The 25336-nt window shown below is 39.7% G+C and overlaps 2 protein-coding genes across 6 annotated transcripts in view; one reads left to right on the plus strand and one right to left on the minus strand.

Annotated features, from left to right (window-relative positions):
* The window catches only part of VRK2 (VRK serine/threonine kinase 2), a 34170-nt gene extending 31440 nt beyond the window's left edge, over positions 1–2730 (plus strand). The window contains exons 12-15 of one of the 4 annotated variants that reach the window (XM_033056055.1): positions 625–777; positions 1046–1252; positions 1673–1767; positions 2491–2577. In XM_033056055.1, coding sequence (XP_032911946.1) covers positions 625–777; positions 1046–1252; positions 1673–1747 — 435 coding nt within the window. In that variant the 3' untranslated portion in view covers positions 1748–1767; positions 2491–2577. Of the gene's footprint in view, positions 1–624; positions 778–1045; positions 1253–1672; positions 2070–2490 lie in introns of those variants that run through there. The other 3 variants (XM_033056053.2, XM_033056054.2, XM_033056056.2) reach the window with 3 other exon arrangements.
* FANCL (FA complementation group L) overlaps positions 2154–25336 on the minus strand; it is a 65424-nt gene continuing 42241 nt past the window's right edge. The window contains exons 1-14 of one of the 2 annotated variants that reach the window (XM_033056059.2): positions 21973–22078; positions 20200–20258; positions 19150–19210; positions 18371–18427; positions 16675–16772; positions 13873–13969; positions 11241–11309; positions 5818–5968; positions 4699–4782; positions 4544–4589; positions 4373–4454; positions 3488–3604; positions 3146–3217; positions 2154–2826 (exon numbers count right to left, since the gene is read on the minus strand). In XM_033056059.2, coding sequence (XP_032911950.1) covers positions 2791–2826; positions 3146–3217; positions 3488–3604; positions 4373–4454; positions 4544–4589; positions 4699–4782; positions 5818–5968; positions 11241–11309; positions 13873–13969; positions 16675–16772; positions 18371–18427; positions 19150–19210; positions 20200–20258; positions 21973–22065 — 1122 coding nt within the window. In that variant the 5' untranslated portion in view covers positions 22066–22078 and the 3' untranslated portion in view covers positions 2154–2790. Of the gene's footprint in view, positions 2827–3145; positions 3218–3487; positions 3605–4372; positions 4455–4543; positions 4590–4698; positions 4783–5817; positions 5969–11240; positions 11310–13872; positions 13970–16674; positions 16773–18370; positions 18428–19149; positions 19211–20199; positions 20259–21972; positions 22079–25336 lie in introns of those variants that run through there. The other variant, XM_033056058.2, reaches the window with a different exon arrangement.

A 25336-nucleotide genomic window follows, 5' to 3' on the forward strand; every position in this document is an offset into this window, starting at 1 on the left:
GCCAGTTCCCTCTAAACACTTGCTGCAAAACAGCTGCAGAAGGACAATTTTAGGGTTATTGAAAGGATCTAAGGAGTACTTAAATACAAGTAGAGAGGGCAGGTAACTGAACTCTCTCACAATTTATTGCTATTTTCAGAAAATGCAATGTTTCAGTGGCCTGGTGTACTTGGTGCTGCAGCCCTGGCAGTGCTGGATGACCAGCAGGCTCTTCCCAATGCCTATAGTGGTCCTAAATTTGTTTACCAAATCTTTTGACTCTGGATCATTATTTTCAGCTTTTCCCCCTAGAGTGAAAGTGCTGATGTTGAGGCAAAAGGAAAGTGGGGTAAAAGCAGGTGGAAAGCCAGGTCACTGCTTGCTTGATCTTGTAGAAATCAGGCTAAAAAATAATTGCAATAATACCAACCTGTAATTTCACTAGGATGAAATATGGTCATTTTTTGGTGTAAACCCACTTATTTTCACTTCTGTAACTTTAAGTGATAGCTTGAAGTTTTGCCCCAAGTCCTGTTTGGAAAGTGATGCAATTGTTTAAGAGGTATATAGATGATGCTAATTTTTTTTTTCTGTGTGACATCTGGGCTTTTTTTCACTGTACAAAATGCTTACTGTGCACCCCAGGTTCGTCCCGCAAAGCCTCCACCAAAACCAGCTCAGCAGAAGGGAAAAAAGCCAGAAGGTGAAGAACCTGCCTGTCAAAACAAAGCATGTGTGGGGGCGACAGGCACTCAGTTCCTGGGAGAAGGAAAGCCAAACACAAGGAGCAGGAAGCAGGTGAGGATTCAGGTGCTACAGCAGCACCCACATCTCCTTTTCATTAGCTCTGTGTCTGTCTCTGGGGTGGGCAAGAAGGAACAGGGCTGCAAAAGAGCCAAGGGCTCTGTCACAAACTCCAGGAGCTGGCAGATGCTTGCTGGCTTCCAGTATTCCCAACAGGAACCTGAGTCTCTGGTAGCCCAGGGCATGACCTGCTCCAAACCTGGCACCTCCAAGTGTAGGATCAGGACCTGGGGTCACTCTGAACTTAGAGAATTCCTTTCAGCACACAGAGTTACCATCTGTACCTCAGAGGGCTCCCTTGGCCAGGCCTTCCCCAAAAGCAGTGCAGCAGAAGGAGGACACAGAGCACAGGGACCACTTCAGCTGCCTGCGCAGGCCCCACACGCGGGGAACACAGCGGCAGCTCCAGCTGGAAGAGAAGCCACTCGGAGTTTACACTACACGGCAGGAGCCTGAGCACCCAAAAAAGGTGAGAGGTTTGCTGTTACCATACAACAGTCACAGTGCCTTGAGAAGGAAAGAATTCCAGAAACCCCTCAAAGCCTCAACTCTGTGTATGCAAACAAACTCACCTTGACTATTATTGTTAATTTAGTGCATAAAAGGGCTGAATGAATAATTCCAGTCTCTTACTCTTCAACCGTACAACAGGGAAAAAAAAGAAAAAATGAATCAGTTTTAGTACAAATAATCTAGCACCACATCCATCTCAGTGATCACCCTGTGCTCCTGTTCTCTGGAGCTCCAGTGTATTTTAGTGAGGGGATTCCACCCTGGTTTTCTTTCATATAAAGAAAATAACTTGGTTACATGAGGACAGTTTCTAATGAGCACAAAAATGCAACTTTCAAAGTAGCTTTATGATTAATCCAAAATTCTTTGCTTCAAGCAGTCTGATCATCACTGCCTGGAGACTCCGGTACAAGCTGGGAGAGGGAAGCAGCAAAAGCACAGCTGTACCTGAGAGCACCAGGCAGGACAGTGGTGAGCAGAACCATCCTGGGACATGTTTTGGCTGCCAGCAGGGGAGATGGAGTCTGACAAGTCAAACACAACTTTGGAATAGGAAATCAGTCCAGTGTTACTTCCTAGTCCTCAAATGTAAAGTTTTTGCAGAAAAGGGACCGATCACTGGGCTGGTGGTTGGATTATAATTGTGTTTGGATTTAGTTTTTCCTAATGTTTGGGGATCCCTTTCAGAGGCAGAGGCTGGCCAAGGGCAGCATTGCTGCTGGAGATGTAAAACAGCCCAGGCACCCCTGGCCAGCCAGAACAAGCCCCAGTTCATGTTCCTTGTGATGGGCAGAAGTTCAGCTTCACTGTGAAATGCAAAACTTACACAAATCAAACCAGCACATTCACACTTAAAATCATGTCTGGAGTTTCCAGGATAAATCTTTATTAGCAGGAACACAGGAAGGACTGAATATATTAAACATTTTGGGAAACAAGTCAAAGATAGAGAAGAATTTCAGCTGTAGAATTCAATAGTAAATGTAGGTGTCTCTTTAGGAGGTGTTTAACCCTGCCTTGTGTTACACACTCACCATACAATATCCATACAAGTGCAAATTCCAGAGGTAAGACTCTGTAGGAATTGTAATGCTTTCTCTAGGATAGCTTAAGTACCTCAATGGCATCTCTGTTTTTTTGACTCACATCTCACTTCATATTAGCTTCATAATCACAGCTTTTTTTCCCCTGCAGGAAGACACTGCAAGAGAGCTGCCACCATTTGACCCCTACAGAATACTCTCAGAATCCCGAAAGAAACACAATCACCTTGTAACTCCAGTTCCTGCAGCAGCATCCCAGGCTGCTGCTGCCACCACTCATCCCTCTCTCTCTGCTGTGTTGAGGCTGGCATTTACTGATGAAACCTACCCCTACACTGCAGCTGTTCTGGTGCTTCTGCTGCTCATTGTCCTGTCCTTGTATCTGCTTTGATGTTGCTGTTCCCTTGTCTTCAGTGGGAGTGCAGTGGTGCTCCCACCATGCAGTTTTTCCCTAGAGTTTCTTCATTGAAGATTTCAGGGTCAGGGGCTTGAAAAAGAAATTTTAAAATAATCCTGTCAGTATTGCCTTGTACAGGCAAGTTCTCATCTGCACTCAATAGTTTTGAATTCTCTGAACTGTTGGTACTGGTTTCTGTTACAAACGTTGGGATTCTTTTTGTTGTTTTTGACTGAAGCTTTTGTTACAGTATTAAAAAAAGTATCATGAAATACAATCAAGTGTGCTGTTTAATTACTCTGGCAGTAGTATGGGGCTGTCTTTCTACTGTGTCAGAAAGCCTTTAGTTAACTACTGAGACATTTGCCTTTTCCCCTCTAGTTCACTCCTACTCCTTGGATTTCCTTACCTTATTACAGTAGGGACATTCACCAAAGATGACATTAAAACTCTGTCTGCTGGTAGGAAGGCCTTGTAGCCACTGCAACACAAGAAGTGGGTTAAAAGTCACATTGGTTTCATCTCCAATTTAAGAAACATCTATTAATTACCAGAGTTCAGCTGATGAACATTGCCAGGGTGCATGCAAAGTGGTTCCCTTTCCCAGAGAGCTCACATAGGAACTGGGGGTGACAGGACAAAGTGACTGCCATAAATTCTGCTTTAAGAACCCATAGGGATAATTAAGTGGACATGCTTGTTGTCCAGAAGGTGCCAGCTACTGAGCAGTTTGTGCCACTGGTCCCTTTACCTCATAGAGGCAGGCGTGGTGGAAGGGCTGCCCGCAGCGAGGATCGTCGCACACGTGGTCGGGCGTGCTGCCGTCCAGCCGGTAGGCATAGCAGATCCCACAGTCCTTGGCAAAGTCCTGCAACACAACAGCACGGCTGAAAGGAAGGGCTGGGCTAACACACAAGCAGCTTCACCTGGGTTTTTATTTTTGCAGTTTCTGTTGGCTGGAATTACTATTTTTTGCCTTTAAGATGTATAGGTTTATGTCTCAATGGCGTAGAGTGACACTGGGTTCCAGGCATGCAACACTTGACTGGGTTATGATTCATCCCTTCACTGAATTACATCTCATTCAACAAGCATTGTCATACTTTTGGGCACTTTTTGTTTATTAACCAGTACAATTTATCATTATGACTTGACATTAGACACAAACCCTCAGTCAGATCTTAATTTAGTAGCTTCGTGAGCGAAAGCAAACCTTGTAATACAGTGTTAAGGCATTGTCAAAAATTAATTCCCAGTTTGTTTGAAATGCACCAGGATTTGGGTGGCCTCTTGTCCCCTCTAAGCAGCTCCACCTAATTAGAACTGAAGTCATCAACATCCATAACAGAATGTTTGGATTTTCCACATCTCATTAGCCACTCTGGAACTCCCTCTTTTCCTTTTAATAGTGGAGCCTGTTATTAATGGCCTTGCTGCTATGAAGGCCACAGGGAAGTGTGCACCTCTAATCAAAGGTTAACAAGCTCTGACAACTGTTGCTTGAAGTTCAGAAGTCCTTGTGACTATGGATTAATCCAATTACCTCTCAAAAGTCCCTGATTGTCCCTGGCTCTTAGAAAGTGACCATTTAAATGTGACTTATTCAGCAATAATGACTGGTCCAAAACCAACTTACGCTTTTTTCCAACACGGCACGAGATGGAAAATCAATTTCTAGGAGCTCTCTCAAGTTTTGTAACAAACTGATTTCTGGATCCCTGTGGGCGGGAGAGGAGGAGAGGAAAATCCACACGAGGAATGGCAAACATCATTTGGGTTTCTGGCCTGCTTTAGCACAGACACTCACCACAAGTGCATGTTGTTGTTGAGTTTAGTTCTCAGAGGGTTCACTTCTGCAAACAGACAGGAATAATGGCATCACCCCAGGGAACCTCCCTTCAGGCAGGGAGTGGAGCAGAGATCTGAGTCAAGAGGAGAAACAAGTGGAATTTGCTGCCTTACCATGATCTGCTCCAAGGAAATAACACTCTGGAAGCATGTTTGGATGGCGAGGGTCTACCTCGATGTTCACTGAGACATTGTTCCCTGCAAGGAGAAAGCAAGGCCATGGGGAAGCTTTTGAAAAAGGAACCATTTTTAAAAGTAGTCTGAAATTGGTTAACTCAGCTTGGGTTTCATCAGGATAAATAATAAAAGAGTTGGGATTATACAAAATATCAGTATATATAAAATATTTACATTTCCACAAACCAATTAGCAACTGATGGAAAAAATCTGCCAGGCTTGTGTTTCTTTTAGACTTGGCTTAACCTTTATACTTATTCAGAAATAAATGCAACCAACCCAAGCTAGATGATAAAATCCATCCAAAATCTTGGTGAAACTTTAAAGGTAGAGACATGGAACTTACTAATTCATCTTTATCTTTCATAGTCAAAAAGGGAAGCCCAAAGCCAATACTAAGCAGCAGAAGTCAGTGCCCTTCCCCAGCAAATTCCAGGACCAAGACAACAATCCCACCATCCCTGGCAGGGCTCTGTTCCTCAGAGGGAAGCAGCTCAGTGCTGCTCTGGCCCCAAAACATCACAGCAGTCTTCTGAGAGAGCAAGCCCAGGTGAAACCCAACCTTTTCTATAATTAAAGCTGTGTTAGGCTTTCCATCCTGGAACAGGTGGGAATAAATGTCCCCTTTTCCCCCTTGGGCTGCACTCCAATATTCCTTCCAGTCCAGGACAGGATGAATATAAAGTTTAAAAATCTGGAAATTGTGACTGACATAAGGACTCCACCTAAGCTGATTTTTAACAAATACTGATTTTTCTAGGGTTACCATGCAAGTGCTCAGCTGTTGACAGTGCCATGTGCATAATTTACAAGTACACAAGGTTTTCCTGCAGAAATTTTCATTTATCTGACACCAGAAAGTTGCAATGAATTTCCTAAACAGGATCAGCATTCTGTTATAGAAAGTTATTTTTTTAATCTGCAAAAGAGGAATTCTGTCTTTGGTTTTAAGTGCTTCCTTTCTTTTCTCAAACCCATCTGATGAGACAAGCAAAACAAAATAGCTTCCCGAGTTTTACTTCTCAAATCCACTGTATCCTTTAAATCTTTTCCTACCTATTGCAATTCTTCTGGTTGTAGCGCTCCGTGTGGGATTTTCTGGCTCAAGCACCCATGTCTTCCCATCGATTTCATCAAGGGCATCCCAGAATTCCTTCAGTGACTCCAAGGCTGCCAGGAACTGATTGTAAATGTCTATTAAGGAGTTCTAAGAAAACAAGAAATTCAAACAGATCTCATTGAGTTTCCACCAGCGGCCTTAGAGATTATTTTAAAACTGATTTATTCATTTAAGGAAGTGTTGAAATCCAGGTGTGTGTCCTAGTGTACCCTGGTAGCATAAAACATGGAATATCACCTAACCTCATCATTATCTCAAAATTAAGCAGTATAAAAACAGGTGCTTAAGATCAGCTTTCAAACCCTGTAAAAAAGGAGACACCATCTAATAGGCAGAGGATTACACGTGGGGGATTTCAATATCTGAGAGTGGATTACATGGAAACAGAAATATCTTTCACTAGACAGGACAATATACAGGACAGCAATGCAAAAGAAATCTGAAATCATCAGTGGGCAAAAACAAGTCACCATTTCCTCAGGAAAAGACTTGGTGGCCAAATGAGCCCAGAGAGGGACAAATTTCACATATCTTGGGGTTCAAAAGAAAAAGCAAATTAAACATTCTGTTCTCAGACAGGTATTTTTCTATGAATTAAACAATATACAGAAGGGATGGTTTCCTTTAATCTGTAGTGATTCTGTTACTCCTTTCTCACCTGGACAAAGAGCAGCAGATTATCAGAGTGTTCTCAGATGAAGAAACAGAATTTTTCTACGCAATAACTTTTTCTATTTTGTGCATGTGTATTTTAGAAAGAAACGGCGTAGCTTGGAAATGAAATGCTACATTTTTTCCTGCTGTTGTTAAATTATATTAAAGTAGGAAAGCACCTAAGCAGAGAAGTGTGAATTCTGCCAATCTCAAAATGTAACGCTTATTATCTTTAAAAGCATTTTGTTACTTTTATAATACCTGAAGTGATATAATAGTGTCAGTCACTTAACCACATCTTAGAGTATAGTATCTTCATCTTAAGTACTATTATTTCCAGTATTTTAATAATTTTCACACAGTCCTGAAATGTGATCTTTTGTGCTCTGATGACACTTAAATTAATAGCATAATTTTCTGGTACTTGCAACAGTTGCTTTCCATTTTGATTTTTTTTACATTTTTCTATATCACATACAGATAAATCCTCTAATAATCATTTTTATCTTTATCTTCTGGGAATTCAAAGGGTTTCACTAGAAAAAAGAAACATCAAGGGATTATAACCCACAGATAAGTTTTAAAATCCAATTAATTTTAATACTAATTGTAATTTTTCAATGATGTTCCCTAAAAAGGTAGTTAAATCTTTTTTTTTCCTACACTGTTCATTTGATATTATTTGCATGCTTCACTGATGTTGCCAGCTGTCTCCTGCTATATACACAAATACATCTATAGCTATTTAAATACATCACCTGCTTGTCATGCAAACCATGAAAACTCCAAGATTCCTTTTCATTTGATTAACCAACTAATTTTTGGTGACTGCCCAGCACTTTTATAACATCCTGAGATCACACTTTTCTTTGGTTTCATGGTCCCCCTTGTATAAATGAGTTAGGATTTGTGTGAAATATGTCAAAATCCTTTGGAAAATGAGACACTCATCATTCAGTGCTGCTCACCCTGGCTGTAAAAGCACTCACAAACTCAAACTGGTTTCTCCATCCTCCATAAACACATTGGCTTTGATGGGGCACAGAAACTGGGACCCAGTGCCACCTCTGTGTTATCAGACTCCATGGATGGATCCCACATCCATTTCCACCCCTGACTTTGTCCAGGGAAAATCACATACTCTGGACCTCCCTGTCTCTGAGGGGAACACACCCTCTCTTTTACCAGGAAAGCATCATGTGATTTCTCAACCTTTTTATTTCCATTTCTACCCTCTGCACTCTCATCTCCACCTCATCACCAGCATTTCCTCATGCCAATTCCCTTCTTCCTTCAATTCAAACATCCTCCCAAGTCCACCCTTATTGCCCATACACCATCCCTCCAATCAAAGGAATAGGAAAAATGTCACTTTATTCTTGGTTCTGATTTCTAAGCCACAGAGGCTGGGAAGAATAAAGACAAAATCTCGAGTCTGTGCCTGCCAAAAAACCAATGAAGCCTTTCAGGAACTTCTAAGAAGTGCTGTAACCTATATGGCTGTTCTGCCAAATTTCAAGCATCTGCTCCAAATCCTGGATCAACTAAATAGCAATCAAATGGCAGCAAAAAAAGTTCCAATTAAGGTAAATACAGAACAATTGATTGCAAATTATTTTTGAAAAACAGATGAAAATACAATCTTTATTCTGGGATTTTTTGGCTAAAATCCTTCCTAACACAAAATTTGCTTATCCAAAATGAAAACAACTGCAAAGCCCCCTAAATATAAAAGGAGAAATAGCCTAAATTAAAAGGTGCCATTACCTTCTTGCCCTTCATGAATTTGTAAATAAAATACAATTTAATCAAGCAAACAGTGATTAGATGGAAAAGAGATCACCAAAAGAATTTATGATTCCTTAGATTTGGTTGGAAACAGTTTCTCACCAACAGCAGTTTAACAGAAATCAAGCCAAGACACAAAATCTTTATTAAGTGTCTTGTCAGCCATCTCCATTTTCTGCATTTACAGCTGGTGCCTGTGAAGCTCCTTTGCCAAGAAAAGGCACAATTACGATGCTTTTTATTGTGTTTTCATCTGAATAACCCAAGAATAATCTCATTCCCAGCACTCCACCTTCTGCACCTTGCATTCCCGTTTCCTTGCCGGCTGCTGCACGACCTCATTAGTCATTAATTTCCACTCCCATGACCTTCATGTAGCCAGCCAGGTGGGCAGTGGTCAGCCTGGAAACCTTACCCTGACGTGAGGCACCCTGATTCTGCAGAACCGCACTTCCAGCGCGTGCTAAAATTGGAGACAGCACATTTATCTGGTTCTTTAGAAAAAGGCTTTAACAGAAATAAGTAGATGTTCTTGCACTTGTCATTGAGAAGCACTCTGCATTTATTTGGCACTTAGAACAGGAGCAGCAGCAGCAGCATTGCCCTTGGTGCTGATTTCTTACTACTCTAAAACGTCTCCTCTGAGCCAGAATCCACTGGCTGTTGCTGCTCATGCTGTGAGACACCTGCACTGGCTACTGGGCTTGTCATGACGCACAAAACCCCACCATCTTCAGCTTGACATTGTGCAAGTTATAATTATTCATCCAAATGAATATGTCAGAGCAGCAGCAGCAGACCTCTCATCAGAGCAAAAGAAAAATACATCAAAACATTATCAACCCAGCAGGAAGACAGGGACCATAAGGAAAATTACCCATTTTTAATATGGATGCCATAAAGCCATGTCTATTATTATACGGAAGGGAAAAAAAAAAAAGAAAGAGGAAAAAAAACCCAACAACCCCTCAAGTTTAAAATCCATGAGCCTGAAATAGGCAGCAGCACACACAGGGGGTGGGAAAGAAAAATCAATTACCTGCAATCTATTTATATTTTCTTTCATAGGAGTTTATATTCTAATGGTGCCATTGCACCAATTTAGTTAAGCCTTGTCAATTTATACTTTAAAAGGCATAATATTAAAAGTTTAAGACCAATTGGGACCAAAACACCACGTTATTTCACTAGAGGAGAGATGTAGCCTGTTCTTTTTCCCCTTTTAGGAACCAAAATTTTCATGCACTTGAGTACCTGCTGAATTCTGCTACCGGTGGTGTTGCAGCATTACCTAAGCACAACCCGTATTTTATCACGGTGTGAGGGCTGCTTGCTGCAGTGATTCCCACACATTTGGAAAATAAACACAATTTCCACAATTACCAAAGCCATTTGTCCCCACAAGTGTTGGGTTCATGTCACCCACACACATAAGGTCAATTTGCAAAAGCTGCTGTACAGCTAAAGCATTTCTGTCTGCTGGTATTTGCTTCAGGATTAGAGCAGCCTCTCTGCAGCTGGAATTAGTGCCTCATGATTTCAAAACAGGCTCTTCACTTACACACAAACACCTTTTGTTCATGTTTTCAAATAGTCTCCAGGTAATTCTAACTGTAGAAAGATTTTAAGCATCAGAGTGTTCTATGTTTAACAGAGGATTTTTTCCTTGGTTGTAGTGCCAATATCAGTATATCCACCCCCATTTTTAACTTGTCAAAGGCTGCTCCATGGCAGGTTTTTCCAGAACGTTTTATTAAAACACAAGTCCATCTTTAAAATTGCTAACAGTAAAAACAGACAAGCAGTCACTGCCAGGGATGTTTGAAATGCTGTTAATTTGAGGCAACATAAATTGCAAGGCTTTAAAATTAATAAAACACTGTTGAAAGTATGTATTAAGTTTGAGGTTGAAAACAGCATTTGAAAAATCCTGGCCAGTATAGGGACTCCAGCAAAAAATTAAGGGAAAAACTCTTCCAAACCATATCAGAATCAAAACCTAAAGTTATATAAATAAATACATTTTTCATTTGCAGTGGTTGATTCTTGCAGTTATTTCCTGTCAATATTAGTGGGTCTGAGGTGACACAGAACCTTGAGCTCTGCAGAAAAATTATATGCCCAGTTTAGATTCATCCTGCTGCAGCCTCCCAGTCATGTTCCCCATGTAACTTCAGTATTTATTGTTGGGTAGAAATCCTTGTGAGAATTAGAATTATCAGATGCAATCATTTATGCAAAATCTACTTTCCTGATTTAAATGAAATTAGGTATCAACTATTTTCTACATTTACTTCAAATTAATTTGTATCTGAGTGGTCACATTGAAAGTCATTTAATAAAGCACACATGCTGTATTCAGGATAAAAGGTGCATGAAATAATGTGTGAGACCTACAAAAGACAATGTGGTTCTTCATAGTAGCAATATCAGTTAAACTAAGAAATCAGAATTTCATTAAATACTTCCTGTGTTGATTATAACTGGAAAAGTTTTAAGTTATGAAAAGTCTTCAATAAACTGGGGAAAACTCTATAGAATAACCAACTCCTTTTTTCAATGTCTGTCATCTTTAGAGAGTGTTTCTTTTCTAGAAGACAATAATTTTTTCTACATTTCACTTCTTTTTCACTTTCCCACCACAATTCCTAGAGAATTTTCAGTCATATGAGCAGCTTAAAAAAAACCCAACCAGTACATACAACATGCAAAGGAATATCTCATGGCAAGGAAGATATTGCAGGTGCTATGATAAGGAATATGGAGTTCAGTGCTATTGCATTTTCATCAGCAGGTACAGAAATAAAATGCACACAGGGAGAAAAGCTGGAGTTAAAAACCAAACCCAGCCCCTTGTTACCACCCCTCCATTGCATATGTATTTTTATTTTAAAAAGCTGCCTAGTCCAGTAGTTACCTGTGGCATCCAGGAAACAGCAAATGGAACAGGAAAATCCACAAGGCAATCTGGTGGTTCTGTGGGATACTGAGGGAGAGAAAGAAAATACAGTTTGGGATTTTTTTTTCCTAGTGATTTAAAGTCAGACTGATACTCAGCTGCCAAATTTGATAACAAAATATGAGCACTTCAAGCATCTTGAGAGCTTGGCTCTGTGAGGAAGCAGTATGTAAAGCATTTTTAGGAATAGTTATGAATGTTAATTATCATTTAAAGAAGAAAGCTGCATGTAAATGTTTTAAATATCAGTATTTAGTAATGGCAGCAGAATCACAATTTTCTGTGTTCAGTCTCACAAAGGAACATTAAAGAAACCTTAAGAAATAAAGCATGAAATATTTTTTTTTAATTTTCTCTTCAATTATACATATCGGAAAGCAAAGTTTAAAAATCAAACCTTTCCATGAGTCAAGAAGTCATTTTCATTTAAGCTAAACTATTTGTTCTGATTGGCAACATTTTGTTTTGAAACTGAAAGTAATGTAGAGTACTTGACAATTTAGAAAGAGATGAGTGAACATAGACCTGAAATTAAAACAAACCCTCATTCCAAATTAAGAGATATCAATAAGAAAAAAATTTTAAAAGGCTGTAGTAAAAAAAAAGAAGCTCTGAAAGGTTTGATAAATGCATGACATCTTCTTACAGGTACAATCAAATGTGTGTTTCAGAAATCATACTATTATTCTTTAGAACAATTTAAGCAATTATTAAATACAATATTTATATTGTTTTTCTGAACATGCAGCTAACTTTATCTAGAAAAAGCATTTTCATTCCCCTTGCCAGATCATTCAGATAATTATCAAAGTGTCTTAATTACCACACAACAGGCAAATCCTTGCAGTGGCCTATTTGAAGCCTTGGGGTCTGAAATGCCCCTGCACTGATCTTAATCAAAGAAACAAAAATAAACACACTTCTATTAAAGCATGTTATCAAAAGAAATGCCTTCCCAAAAAATACTTCAGCCAAGTCTTCTCAAATGTAGTGTCTGTGTGTATGAAAGCAAATCAAATCCCCATGTCACCAAAACTATCACTCAAATTTTGTCTGGCAAGTAAAAATGCCAGACATGGTTTTAAAAGGCCAAGCAATTGATCCTTCATCAGCAAAAACACTTGAAAACAAAACTAAAAAAAAAAAATTAAAAAGATGATTGCTTATTAAAACAGACAAGTCTGATGATCTAATCTTTTTATTACATACATCTTTAGTTGTTAGATGGTGCTTTCTTCTGCTATGAGGAGTGTTCAGCTATTTCCTTACTATCAAAAACCCCACAGTTTGTACCAGGACAGAAAATGGCAATCTCCATTCCCTCAGCACAGTGCTAAGGCTGAACAGAACCAGCCAATGCACAAGTGCCAGTGTTTGACCATGGCAGCTGCTTGGGAAAAATGAATATATTGCACTGTCATTTTTTTCTGCATTTTTATATTTTCAAACAGTTAAAACACTTTACTTCTGTTGTCCTAGGAACAAGAAAACCAGGGGCAACAGGTTGCATTTCTAATTTCTAGTGTTACTAATTTCTAGTGTCAAACAAAGCATTGTATTTATCCCTTATATACAACACAACCTGGTTCCTCTCCTTGCACCTTAAATAGACCATAATTGTACTTCCTGATGGATTTTTTTCCATCAGTGTATTTAATAATGGACTGACTAGCAAATTAATTATGCACTCATTACTCTCTGCATGTAGAACAGTTTCACTCTTTAAAAATCCACTTGAGCAACACTCATCCCCAAACAGTATTTTTTCCCCTTCAAAGGTAAAGCCTGTTCATAAGTAAGACTAAAAAACTCCTAGTTTTCAAGGGAATACAGAATGCCTGTGAAGGTGAGATTTATTCCTACAGTGCTCCTCATGCTTTCAAGATTGTAACTCGAGGTGATGGACCACAGATAGCCCCAAACAACACCCAGACACTCTTAGATCCCTTTTTCCCCTGGACTGATTTTCTGAAGACAACAGCTTACTGCCATGCAATTGTCTCCACACAGCCTGGATATTCACAGTCTCTGATGAGAGATTTATGCCTTGAAAGGAGACATTCTATGAAGAAATGTTATAATTTGAGTTCAGTGATAAGTATCAGGAAGAATTAAAGTTTTTCTGTTTCTGCAAATGCCATGGGTTTGATTTGCAAGTACTGTCAAAATGCGACATTTATTTAGACCAAAAAGAAATAATTTTTCTGACTGACTTCAGTTTTTCATAAATCTTTACATCTCTGACTTTTAACAGTTAATAACCAGCCCAACATCCTCTAATTCTTGTCCCATGCACAGTCTCAGGATGGAGTAATAATGAAGGAAAGTCTCCCAGATGGCTTTGTCTGTAATCCAGTAAAACGAGTGCAATATCAAAGTGTTTTTCATGTGATGCACAGTTGTATCTTACAGATAACCATAATCCAATATTAATTTTAAATATAGTCTGAAAACTCTAAAAAAAAAAAAAAAAAACTGACCTATTGCCTTGCAGAACAGACACAGCAGCAAACAAACCAACCCTCTAAAATCCTAATGAACGAAGAAAAATTGATTTATTTCAAAGATACTTTGCCCCACATCAATTTACCTTTGCATTTAACTTGAGAGTGATGAGATGCTGTCGACCACAAGAGTCTTCAGCTTTTAACTTGACTGTGGTCAGCCCAGTGTCCACATAGGCCACTCTGGAAGAGAGAAGAAAACTCTCAGAGCCCTGCAGGAATTCTGAAAGGTCTGTGACACTGTGATTAGTCTGTTACAAATATTAATCAGAGGGAGTCCTATATGCCAAGCATTTGTGCTGCTGCAGATTTACTGCTGTTAATACAGCAGCCCAGTGCTTAATGCAGCCATATATCTCTGGGTTATTTACAACGTGTGTCAGGGCTCACGCTGTGGTCAGTGAGCACCGTGTTTCAGTTTTCCATCACCGGAACCTTTGACACACACAGCACGTTCCTGTCAGCCTCTACTTATGTACACATTAAACTTCCTGTCAAATCTTTGATCCATTTCTGCAGTTTCTTACTCTATGAGACTTTTATGCTCTTGATTTGCTTTTCTCTTCGATGAAGTTCTCTTTTATTATCAATACTATTATTGTGGGAAATTCAGTGCATATTGGTTCATATTCTGAAATCGATTTTCTGCAGGAAATAGTACCCCAAACAGGTACAAAATGAGTTATTTATGATGATTTGCCTTCATTTCATGACAGTTTTACACCGTATTCATGCACCCTAGCAAGCAGAAAGTACATACTAAATGTGAATAAGTATTAAAACTTCTCTTTTCTTAAGATGTCACTGGGTCGTGTCTCCCACCACAATGAAGATGGATACAATTGTAAAACACATTGTTCTCTAAAGGTGGATTCTGCTTAGTAGCTTCAACAACTGCCAAAAAGGTTCAAACCTCCCAATATATTTACCAGTAAACTGGGCATGTGGATATTTTGGCATTTTTACTATGTCACTCCTGTGTAAAGATAAAAAGCAGTCCAAGATAATTGCACAACTTATCACCCAGACTGATGGAGAGGCCTAACAGAGTTCAGAGAGAGCATCTGTTTGCTGGCCTAAGCAACATTTATTTTTTTAAACCACTACATACTAGAAAAAGTCAAGTGAAACTGGCAACAGAGTTGTAGACTTGTGGAAGAAAAAGTAGATGCACACAAAAGGGTTGCACATCCCTGGGAAAGAAGTGAAAAGAAGAAAACTATCTACAGCAATGAAATTGCCTCAACAGGAAGGAGCTGAAAAATACAGATGGAAAAAGCAGTAGAGGTAGTAAGAAGGGACAGAGATTTTTTTCTTCATGTTTAATGCTGATTTATGCAATATTAAAGAGTATTTCTCCACCACAACTGAAAGAAAGACAAGTCTTGATAAAAGTGTAATTCAGCTAGAACCAGCTAAACTTTACATACCTAGAAAGAATTAGAGGATTCTTACTCCAACTGGGGGGAAAAAATCATTACTCCTGCTTTGTTCCAACTTTAACTCAGAAGAGTATCAGAGTTTTATGAAGATGAGAAACTACATCTATACCACCCCTCCATCTATTCTTTCCTGGGGTGGGGAATTCCTAAGGTCCAGCATGGATTCTGCAGTGAAAAATGCAGCAGTGTCCACACCAAAGCACAAGTGGTGCCTGCAGCACTGTGCTGCAAAGAGCCACAGCAAAGGAAAACAAAAAAAAAAAATTAAAGGGATGCTGGCAAGGTGTCTGGAATTTTACCTGTTCTGACATTCATCTTGTTAGGACCACTTCAATCTTCACTTATTATGGTTTCTTTCAGTTTAAAGTCACACTTAAGGAATTGTGAACAAAAGTGATATTTCAGACTTTTATTCCTCTGTAGGCTCCTTCATTTTATTACAAGAAAAAAAAAAAGGAATAAAAGGAATCAGCATGAAGGTAGAAAGCCTCAGGTAAATCTCTGAAGTCCAGCATGACATGCAAATCACTAAGAGCACAGGAACTGGAAATGGAGAAGGCAAGAGGAGATCCTTTGTATGAAATGAATGGGAAAGTATCAAGCAGAAGAGCTTTGAGATTTGAGACAACAAGGACTTAAGAGACACTGGCAACCTTTATGAATCCCCATGAGGGTGATAAGTCCTACAGCTGTTTTATAGTTGATAATTTTCCTTTCCAGGACACTGACTCAACCAGCTTAAGGAGAAGTATTAGAAGAGCCTTTCCTATAACTTTACTCCTGCAGTAGTATCTCTCTCTCCCCAACCCAAAGTTTTCAATTTATCAGTTGGATCTGGGGGCAGTCAGCTTCCAGCAAGACTCAAAACTTGCTAGGAATGAGTAAATCTGGGGTGCACAACAAGCAAGGGTTTCCCCTAAGAAAAATCCTTAAATAAAGCTCGAGGTGTGAGCAGTGATTTTTTGGGTATATTCACCTTTCTGTGGAATGAATAATAAATAATAATTTCCTCTAAGAAGATCCTTGTGCTGGAAAGAGCAGGTTTCTTCAAAATTACTATTCTAATTCTAAAAAAAGTATGAAGTATTTTTATGAAAGCATAAAGCTAAACAATGATCAACCATAATCTATAGGAATAGTCACAACCAGCTGTACAAAATAAGAAAAAGAGAACTATAAATATCAGCATTAAATATGTTTAACATACCAGAAGAAGAAATTATTTCTTAGCAATGTATCACCTTTCAGCCCAGTTATTTGAGACAGAAAATATCCCTTCAGTTGATACAGGTTTGTTGGGTGTTTTTAATTTTAAAACAAAGTAAAATCAGTTTCTGAATAGGGGCATTGAATAGAACAAGTACAATTGATGCATTCAACTCACAAATACAGAAGAGGAACAGATATTCCAAAGATAATGTTTGTTAAGAACCAAAATAATCATACCTATTCCAGCCCAGTATTTCTAGATCTCTGACAAGACAGGAGTAGTATTCTGGAGGCCGTGGGATGTGCAGGTCTTGTGTGTTCTTTAAAGCAATTTCCTGTTTAAAAGAACATTAAAAACATCATTAAGAGCAATTTCAATATTTTTGCATCTATTTAGCCATGTGATTTTTGCAATTCATTCGGAAATATTAAGCTTATGTAAAATTAACTGTACACTGCATTTGTTTTGTTATAGCCTCCAGCTAAAGCAGACAAAGAAGCTGTTTGGTAAATTACTTCAGATACTGGTAATGAAAACATCTGCAATTTAAAAAAACCCCACAGATGTTGACAACGGAGTCTTCAGATGCAAATATCAAATGTGCCTCTTTTTCAGCTAATAAATTTGAAGTCAAGCATCTTGACTGAAAGAACATTTCAAAAGAAGGTTCTATTAAGCCCACAGCTGTCTCCTGGGCTCCACTGCCACAAAAGACAACACATCTATGACATTCTCTGTATTTTATATATATGTATAAAGTTTATATAGCAATCAAAAAACAAAATCAGTTTCTCAGTTTTAACATCACAGGATCCTTTAGAGTAAGTTTTGGTACAGACACTCATCAAGAATGTAGTAATGTCTCAAAAAGAAGTCTTTATCAAAAAGTTCACATTGCTTTGAAAAATAAGCCCTGTGTGTTTCAGTTGTGTTGTGCTACTTGTTCTTTAAAAGTGCATTTAAGTTAAAATTATGCTTAGAGAACACATACATTTAGAATAAGATTATTAATAATTTAAAATAAAATATATTTAAATGAAAATGTGATCTACAAGACAACAATCATCTCTGCCCAGTTCTCCCACACCACTGTCAGTGTTTTCATTCTCTGCAGTAACTGAGGATCTGTATTTTGCTATTATGAATGAATTACACTTTCACTGCATTCTCATTTTCTGAGTGTTTGTGTGCATAGGCAAATAGATTGAAATAACTATTGTAAAATATTCCAAAATAGATATTTTTATTTAGGTCTATTCCAAGCATAGCAAAACAGCAGTGTAATGTCAGGAGGAACTTCTGCTGCAGTTTTGAAGAATACTTTCTGTGTTTTATTCCCAAAGTAACGTAGGTTGGATGAAGTATTCATCAGCAAGAATTCTCATAGAATAATGTTTTACTAATAGATAAGAATTCCCAGTTTCATGTTTATTAAAAGGTTTGCTACACTTCAACCTCAGACCTGAAAAACTTTTAAAAGAATAATAAAGAGTAGCCTCTGAAATACTAGGGGAAAAAAAAAAGCTTTCTGCATTGATTTGTCAAATTGTTAGACAATGAAAGATGAAAGCGCATCCACTGACTGTATAACCCATTGTGTAATTACAAGCCTGCTTTACCATCTAGACAATAAACAGGAATTCCAAGAAAATCACAGTAAAGAGGATGGCTCTACACTGAGATCCCTTGCTGGGATTTTAAATTTTCTAAAGCACTTCAACTTCCAAAGAATACAGTCACTTAAAATCCTAAAGAATATTTAAACAGCTATTACATGAACAGCATATATACAAAATCACCTCTTCCTAAAAAAGAAAATAAAAAATAAAAGCTATAAATCTGTGTAACAGTTAACCTGTATAAAACTGAAAGTGAAAGCCAACCAAAGCTCTAAGAGCATCCCATGTCCCACACACATATTCTGCCACTCACCAAAACAGTTTTCAGCTCCACCATAAAGCTGACAAGATCTGGGCAGCTGTGCAGCCTCTGGAGGAAAGAGGATTAGTTGATTTTCTGCAACCCATAACTTCTGGTGCTTCAGCCCAACTGTTTTTCTGGTATTGTCAAGCCAAACATAAAAAAGACCAAGTGCATACCACATGTTTAAATTTTTCAATTATAGAAGAAAACTTCCAGGAAACTTTACAGAGAATGAAACACTCCCTGGTATCAGCTGGATGTATTTATGAAACCACCTCCATGAGATACAGTGTCTCAACCAACACCTGTGGCAAAGGTTCCTCCTTGGAAACAAATTATTCTTTGGGACTCAAAGGCTTCTGTGTTCTCGCTCCAAAGCTTCCTTTGGATACAGAGATACAATTCAGATCCCAAGAATGAACTGAGTCTATTCACAATTAATGTGAATTCTCTCCTTCACCTTATGAACAACTTGTAAAAAAGTGAATATATTTAAAAAAAAGGAAAAAAAAATCTGTTTCTAATTGAGAGAGAAAAGAAAAATTCAAAATTTATAAAAATTGTTCTAGCCTGATCTCAAAAAAAAAAAGTTGAAAAAAAATAACTACTTAGTAAATTCTATCAATTTCTTATTATACTTACTTGTAAGCCTACAGGCATTTGAAAATAAATCTTGGCTCTTTAACCCTTTTAGAATAGTGTATGAGTACAAGCTTTTCAGATTCATTATAAACAAAGATTTAAGACTGTTTAATAATATTTAAATAAGTGGTTTTAAACTTGTATACCTGCTTTAAAATGTGCCTATATCCATGCAGGATCCTCTTCAGACGCCAGCTGCACTCTATCCTAGACAAACAGAGTTTTGTACAAATTTTAAATTCACAGCACAGGATTTTTAAAGGACAGCAGAAAGCCTTCTACACTCAACAGCACAACAGCTTTTCTTGGAAAAAAAACAAAGGAAGGAAACAATACTTCAAAACTGCTTTGAGTTTCATGTTCAAAGTTACTTAAAACTTCCAAATGTCACTGTGCCAAAGCCCATTAAAAATTAAGCATCAACCTGCAAAAGCCCGTTCTGTGCTGCAAACAACAACATAATTCTTGCAAGTGAGTGTGACTTCATAAAATACACTAATATTTAAAAGTGAGAACCTGAAAATGTCAAAGTTACCTGCACTGCAGTTTTAATTACCCAACCTAGAATGCTGTAAAGTTATGGAACAGCACATCTGCTCCCAGTTTGGCCCAGGCAGAACTTTGGAATCCAAAGTTAAAGGCTCATCCATGTGTGTGGATCAGCCCCTTTCACCCCACTTCCCACAGACTGCTGGGATAAACACAGAAATAAGAACAGAGCTTGGGTCAATTAATACCAATTAATACATAGAAACAGCAAATAGAAAAGGAAGTTAAAAAGCTCTGTTAACCATCATTGCTTACATAATTGCTTAAATTTACAGCTTTGCACTGGATTTTCTGTTTCCCAAATGGATCTATAAACATAAATGATCTATAAATATAAATTATATAAAAAAAAATATTTTTTCCCAAGTACATTGCTTCATTTATGTAAATACAGCCAATTAATTACAACATATTTCAAATTTAATTAACAACAAAATATTTTGATATAGGCAATGCTTATTGTCAGCATTTATTAACACTGATGCTGTGCAATTTTGTTGCAAAGTTAAGCTGAAACCAGTGAAATTAATTAATAACATTGATATTGGGAAAAAAGAATAACTCATTTTCATATCCATTATTACTTTTATCAAAATTAACTTCATTACATCACACTTAGAGAAACTGCTATCATAAAAGTCTCTTACCTGGCATTTTTCAGTTGCAAATCCACAGGTAGCAGTATCCTGATGTGGAAGTCTCTACCCTTGAAAAGAAGCATTTAGTTAATAGGATGGTCAGAAAAGAAAAAAATATTAGACACTTGTGGGAATGATTCCCCATCAGATCAGCTACTAAGAAAGAAACCTGGTCTTTTCTATCTTTCAGGAATATTATTCAGAATCTCTTTCCTTAAGGATAAAAAGCAGCATGAGTGACAGGCACAAATAACGTTGATTTTAATTCTGAAGTTGAAAAACTCTTGACCTTTAATTCACAATAGTCAGTAAAAACTCTCTCTCAGTACATCACATTTCATAAAGTAAACATAACACCTTTCAGGAGAAAAAGAAACCTTATCCAAATCTGGACAAGACCAAAACACCTAATTTAATCCAAATCATGCTACTGTTCTTGAAAAATTGTCTTCAACTCCAGTGAAAGTCAAAACAGACGCTGATCATAAAAGTAACTACACTAAAAAGAACCTTGGGCACTGATCCACAGCACATTTCAGCAGCTTTACAAATTGTAAACAAAAACAGTCTCGAGTACATAAAGTTACTTTTTTTCCTGTTAGTGCAGTCCACATGGGGCAGTTTCTAAATCCCTGCTGCTTGTACTTTCAGTCCTCATTGAGATCCTCCTTCTGCTTTCCTACGGGATGGGCGAAATAAAACTGAAATAAACTCAATGAAGCCCTGAAGCAAAGGGGGCAGATAACTTATCTTAAAACTTTTATTCCAGACCCTATCCCAGCTCAGGACATTGAAGTTGGGAGCACACAAGCAAGGCATGGACATACTGGAGGAGCTCTGAAGGTGACCAAGAGCTCAAAGCATCCCTGATGCCAGGAGAGCCTGAGGGAGCTTGGATAGGAATCAAGGAAGGACTAAAGAAGGTACAGCCAGAGCTGGGTGACACACACTGACGGGGATACAGGAAATATCACCTAAATGGAATTTAAAAACCTCTTAATAGATAAAACCAGACAGGCCGTCTAAGAGGCTGCCCACTCTCTGTGCTTGGAGGTATTCACAACCCGACTGCAAAAGGTCTAAAAGCAGAGGATCTCCAGAGGTTCCTTTCAATCTCAATGTCAACTACATTTCTGACAATGCTAGTGGACACAGCCCATGTCTTTTGTCATCTACTTGGCGGAGTAAACCCGCACGCTATTTCTAAATTAAAATAGACCCGTTTGGAGCTGTGTACGTGTATTTTAAGGAGCCACAGCTGGACAATATCATCAGTGATGGCAAAGCCAGGTTGGGAGCATCCTCCTCACCCTGCCCCAGCACCGCGCTTTCCACGTGGGAGGGACGATACAGCTGAAGCGGAAGCCTTGCAAGTAAACAAATGAAAGGAAAACACCCACCATCAGTCACTTATGTCAACTTTTACCACAGGCCATGAACTGGCACACTCAGCCTCGCCCCAAAACCACTTTTGTCAGCACGACTAACCCAGCCCAGAAGGCAGCAGGAAGCCATTCCCTGGGCAAACCCGCGGGACGGCGGCGGGATCCCTCAGGGCAGGGAAGCGCCATTCCCCAGTTCGCACTCCCCGGGGCTCAGCCAGAAACGCCGGCAGGGCGGGAAGCGCCTCCCCCTCAGAGCCAGGAAAGTGGAAAGCGCTTCCCCCCTCAGAGCGAGCCGCGGAACAGCGGGAAGCAACCCCCAGACCCGGCAGGGCGGGAAGCACCCCCCGCCCTCCTCGGAGTAAGGTCCGCAGGCCAAGCGGCGCCCGGGCCGCGGTACCTGGGCAGTGACAAAGCCCTCGTAGGCGGTGCCGTGGCGGTCCTGCGGCAGCAGCAGCGGGCAGTGCCGGAGCAGATCCCGCGTTCCCGCCATGTTTCCTGCCCGGCGCCGCCGCCGTTCGAACGTGAGGCCCCGCCCCCGCCGGCGGGCGGCGCACGCGCCTGAGGGGAAGGGAGGGCGGGGCGGGCTCGTGAGGGGCGGCGCGCGACGCTGAGGGGCGGGCACCTGTGGGAAGGAGCGCACCTGAGGGGACAAACCTGGCACTGAGGGGAGGAGCGCACCTGAGCGGGGAGAACACCTGAGAGGAGGGTTGTACCGCTGAGGGGAGCACAGCTGAGGATGAGGGAGCGTACCTGAGGGGCGAGGTGCGCGTCACTAAGGGGAGGAGAACCCGAGGAGAGGAGCACACCTGAGGGGAGGGTTGTCTCTGAGGGGAGCGCACACCTGAGGGAAGCGCACACATGAAGGAAGAGCACACCTGAGGGGAGGACTGCATCCCTGAGGGGAGAACACCTGAGGGGAAGGGTTGTGCCGCTGAGGGGAGCACACCTGAGGGAGGGTTGTGCCGCTGAGGGGAGCACACCTGAGGAAAGGGTTGTGTCCCTGAGGGGAGCACACCTGAAGGGAGCACACCTGAGTGAAGGGTTGTGTCCCTGAGGGATGCACACCTGAGGAGAGGGTTGTGTCCCTGAGGGATGCGCACCCTCAGGGGAGCCGGGCACACGTCCCGAAAGCGGGAAAGCCTGAGGGAGAGGCCCCGCGGTGTCCAGAACTCTTGAGGGGCAGCTTCCATGGAACCCCGAGAAGCAACCCCGTGTTCTCCCACATCGAAGGGAAGATGTCACTTTTTACATGCCGCTACTTTGAGGAGCGTCTTTTCCAGAGCAGAGTCCTAGAGCAGAGCCGGCGTTCCCTCGGACATCCTGAGGGGACTGGATTACATAAGGACTAGCTGCTAAGTAAGGGTAACTATTAAGTATTATTAACTATTAAGTAAGGCTCATAGTAGTCAGCTGACTGTGTCATGGAGATTTTCGTGCCACCCAGGGTAAGGGGTTACTCGATTAATGCATTATTTTCTAGGAGTCAACATTTCCTACTGTAACACTTTCAGGGTCATCATACCTCTTCTGCTCTCTCATACAGGTGTTGGGATAAAAACCTTCCTCTCTTTTCTGGGTGGGTTGCAGCCAGGACCTGTATGTGGGAAAGCCTGAGGAGAAAAACTTAAAACTTTGGGGTTTTATGCATATGTTTCAGAAGGCATTAAAACTTTGCACATCACTGAGGCTGAGCATACTGCAAGACTCAATTTCTGCCCAAATAGGCATGTTTAAGGAAAAAAAAACCCACTGCTTTTTTGCCTAATTGGATACATTTGAGCAGGAAAACACAGTTTTACGAAGAGAAGCTCCATCCACAACTAAATCCTGTTTCCTTAGCTTAGGAGACCCATTCACAAGTATTGCATGGAAATAGAGCAGTTAAAAGCATGAAACCCTTTTCAGCTTTATTGCTGAAAGAGGCTCTTGGAAATATAATATAGAATGCACTAGGAGGCAATAGATTGGTGAAAGAGTCCCAAGATTTGACATGTAAACTCACCATAGTAAGATTTTCACAATATGTGCTACTAAATATATATTCTCACCACAGTTCAACTTTTTTTTTATACCTTGGAAGTGTCGCTGGTGAATTCCAGAATTCCAGCGAACTTTCAGCCTACCCGAGAAAGAAAGATTCACGTCTGTGCAAGAATGTTGGTTTACTCACCCTTTTCTGCTCCAGAAAACTTTGGACATCGCAGACTGTTACCAATGCAAGAAACATTGTCTAAACATATGCGCGATCAGCTTTTAAATACCACGGTGTTCAGCCCTTCTGTAGTTGGCTCCCCTGAAGCTGTTCCTGTGCCTTTCACTACCCAGCATGGCTCACCACGAGCAGTTAATCCAATGTTTCATAGCAATTTGTATCCCTCGTGCTATCTATTAATTTAATTTTGACCAAAACATTTCTCCTCTTGAGCTGTTTTCTCTCAGTATGCATTGCACTAGAAATTACCTTATTTAATTGTGAAGTTGCTCTGTACTTTACCAGGTCCACTGATTATTTCTTAATTGCATCAAGTGCAAAACTGAAGGCAGGGAGTTTTTTCTTCTTTTTTTTTTTTGGCCATGCTTATCTGAGTCTCTGGCATTAAAAAAATGTCAAATCCCTTTAGCCAAGTACATTTATAGAGTAATGTATCTAAATAAAAATACCATAAGATCAGAAGCATAAAATGTTCTACTACTGGGGTCGAGAAAACATTAATCATTATCTTACACTGTGTGTGCTGCACACATTTAAACTCTGTAAAAAAACACAATTACTTGAAGCATCACATTACTTTAATCTGGCACACAGACCAGCATTTTTAAAGCAGAAAAAAATTGAAAAACAAGATCAGTGAAGTTGGACAGCTCTGTTCCTCAAGGGAAAGGAGCACTGATCTGATCTTTCAGCCACAGGCCACATATACCAATTTAATTACAATTATAGTTTGCCAGAAGAATCGTAATGGAGTATGTTATTAATTACTTGTCCATTCAAATATCATATTCAGCCAGTTAAGCCATCAATAAAATCATGACTCCAGTGGCAAAACAAGCAGTGTACAGAGCAAACACTTGAAAGCACCAATTTCTGGGCTCAATTTTGTTAGTTAAGTTATCCCACAAACAGTCAGAAAGAAAGTGCATTCATCAGTCAGAATGCACTTGGAACCACATTGAAATAATGTGGATTTTTTAAGAGCTGATTTTTTTTATTTATTTAAGGATGTTATGAAAGGCAAGAAAATAACAGTGCATTGTTCTCCAGCATTAGTGTCTCCAACAAAAAACAATCTATTTAAACCCATGCAAAGTGGCTAATACTGTTATTGCTGTCCTTTTCCATAACTCAGTGTCGTTTTATTCATCTCACCCCTAAGAAATGACCTTTTCTGTGCACATCCCCACCTTTTCCCACAAATCCCCTGAGTGACAGAATCTCATCCTAATCCCATTTCCATTTAGATGTTCCAGGAAAGCATTGTAGACCTTGGAGGCAATAAGTAATCATAATGGAAAGATAATAATATGTTTATGAAATCTGGATTTTAGAATAGCAAATTGAAAAATTACAATAGTATTTCAAGCCACTGAAGGTCAATGTTACTAAGAGCAAAAAGCCATCGATCAAGTGTTCTCAAACTTTTCTAGTTTAGATTATTTTTTGATACAAAGCATCTCTATTTCAGAGAGCAGCACCTCTCTCCTGAGGTGATTCCTCATCTACCTAGCAGTCACACAATCTGCTGTTATAAATAGGATTTAGT

The sequence above is a fragment of the Catharus ustulatus genome, chromosome 3 (genome assembly GCF_009819885.2).
Source record: "Catharus ustulatus isolate bCatUst1 chromosome 3, bCatUst1.pri.v2, whole genome shotgun sequence".
NCBI lineage: Eukaryota > Metazoa > Chordata > Aves > Passeriformes > Turdidae > Catharus > Catharus ustulatus.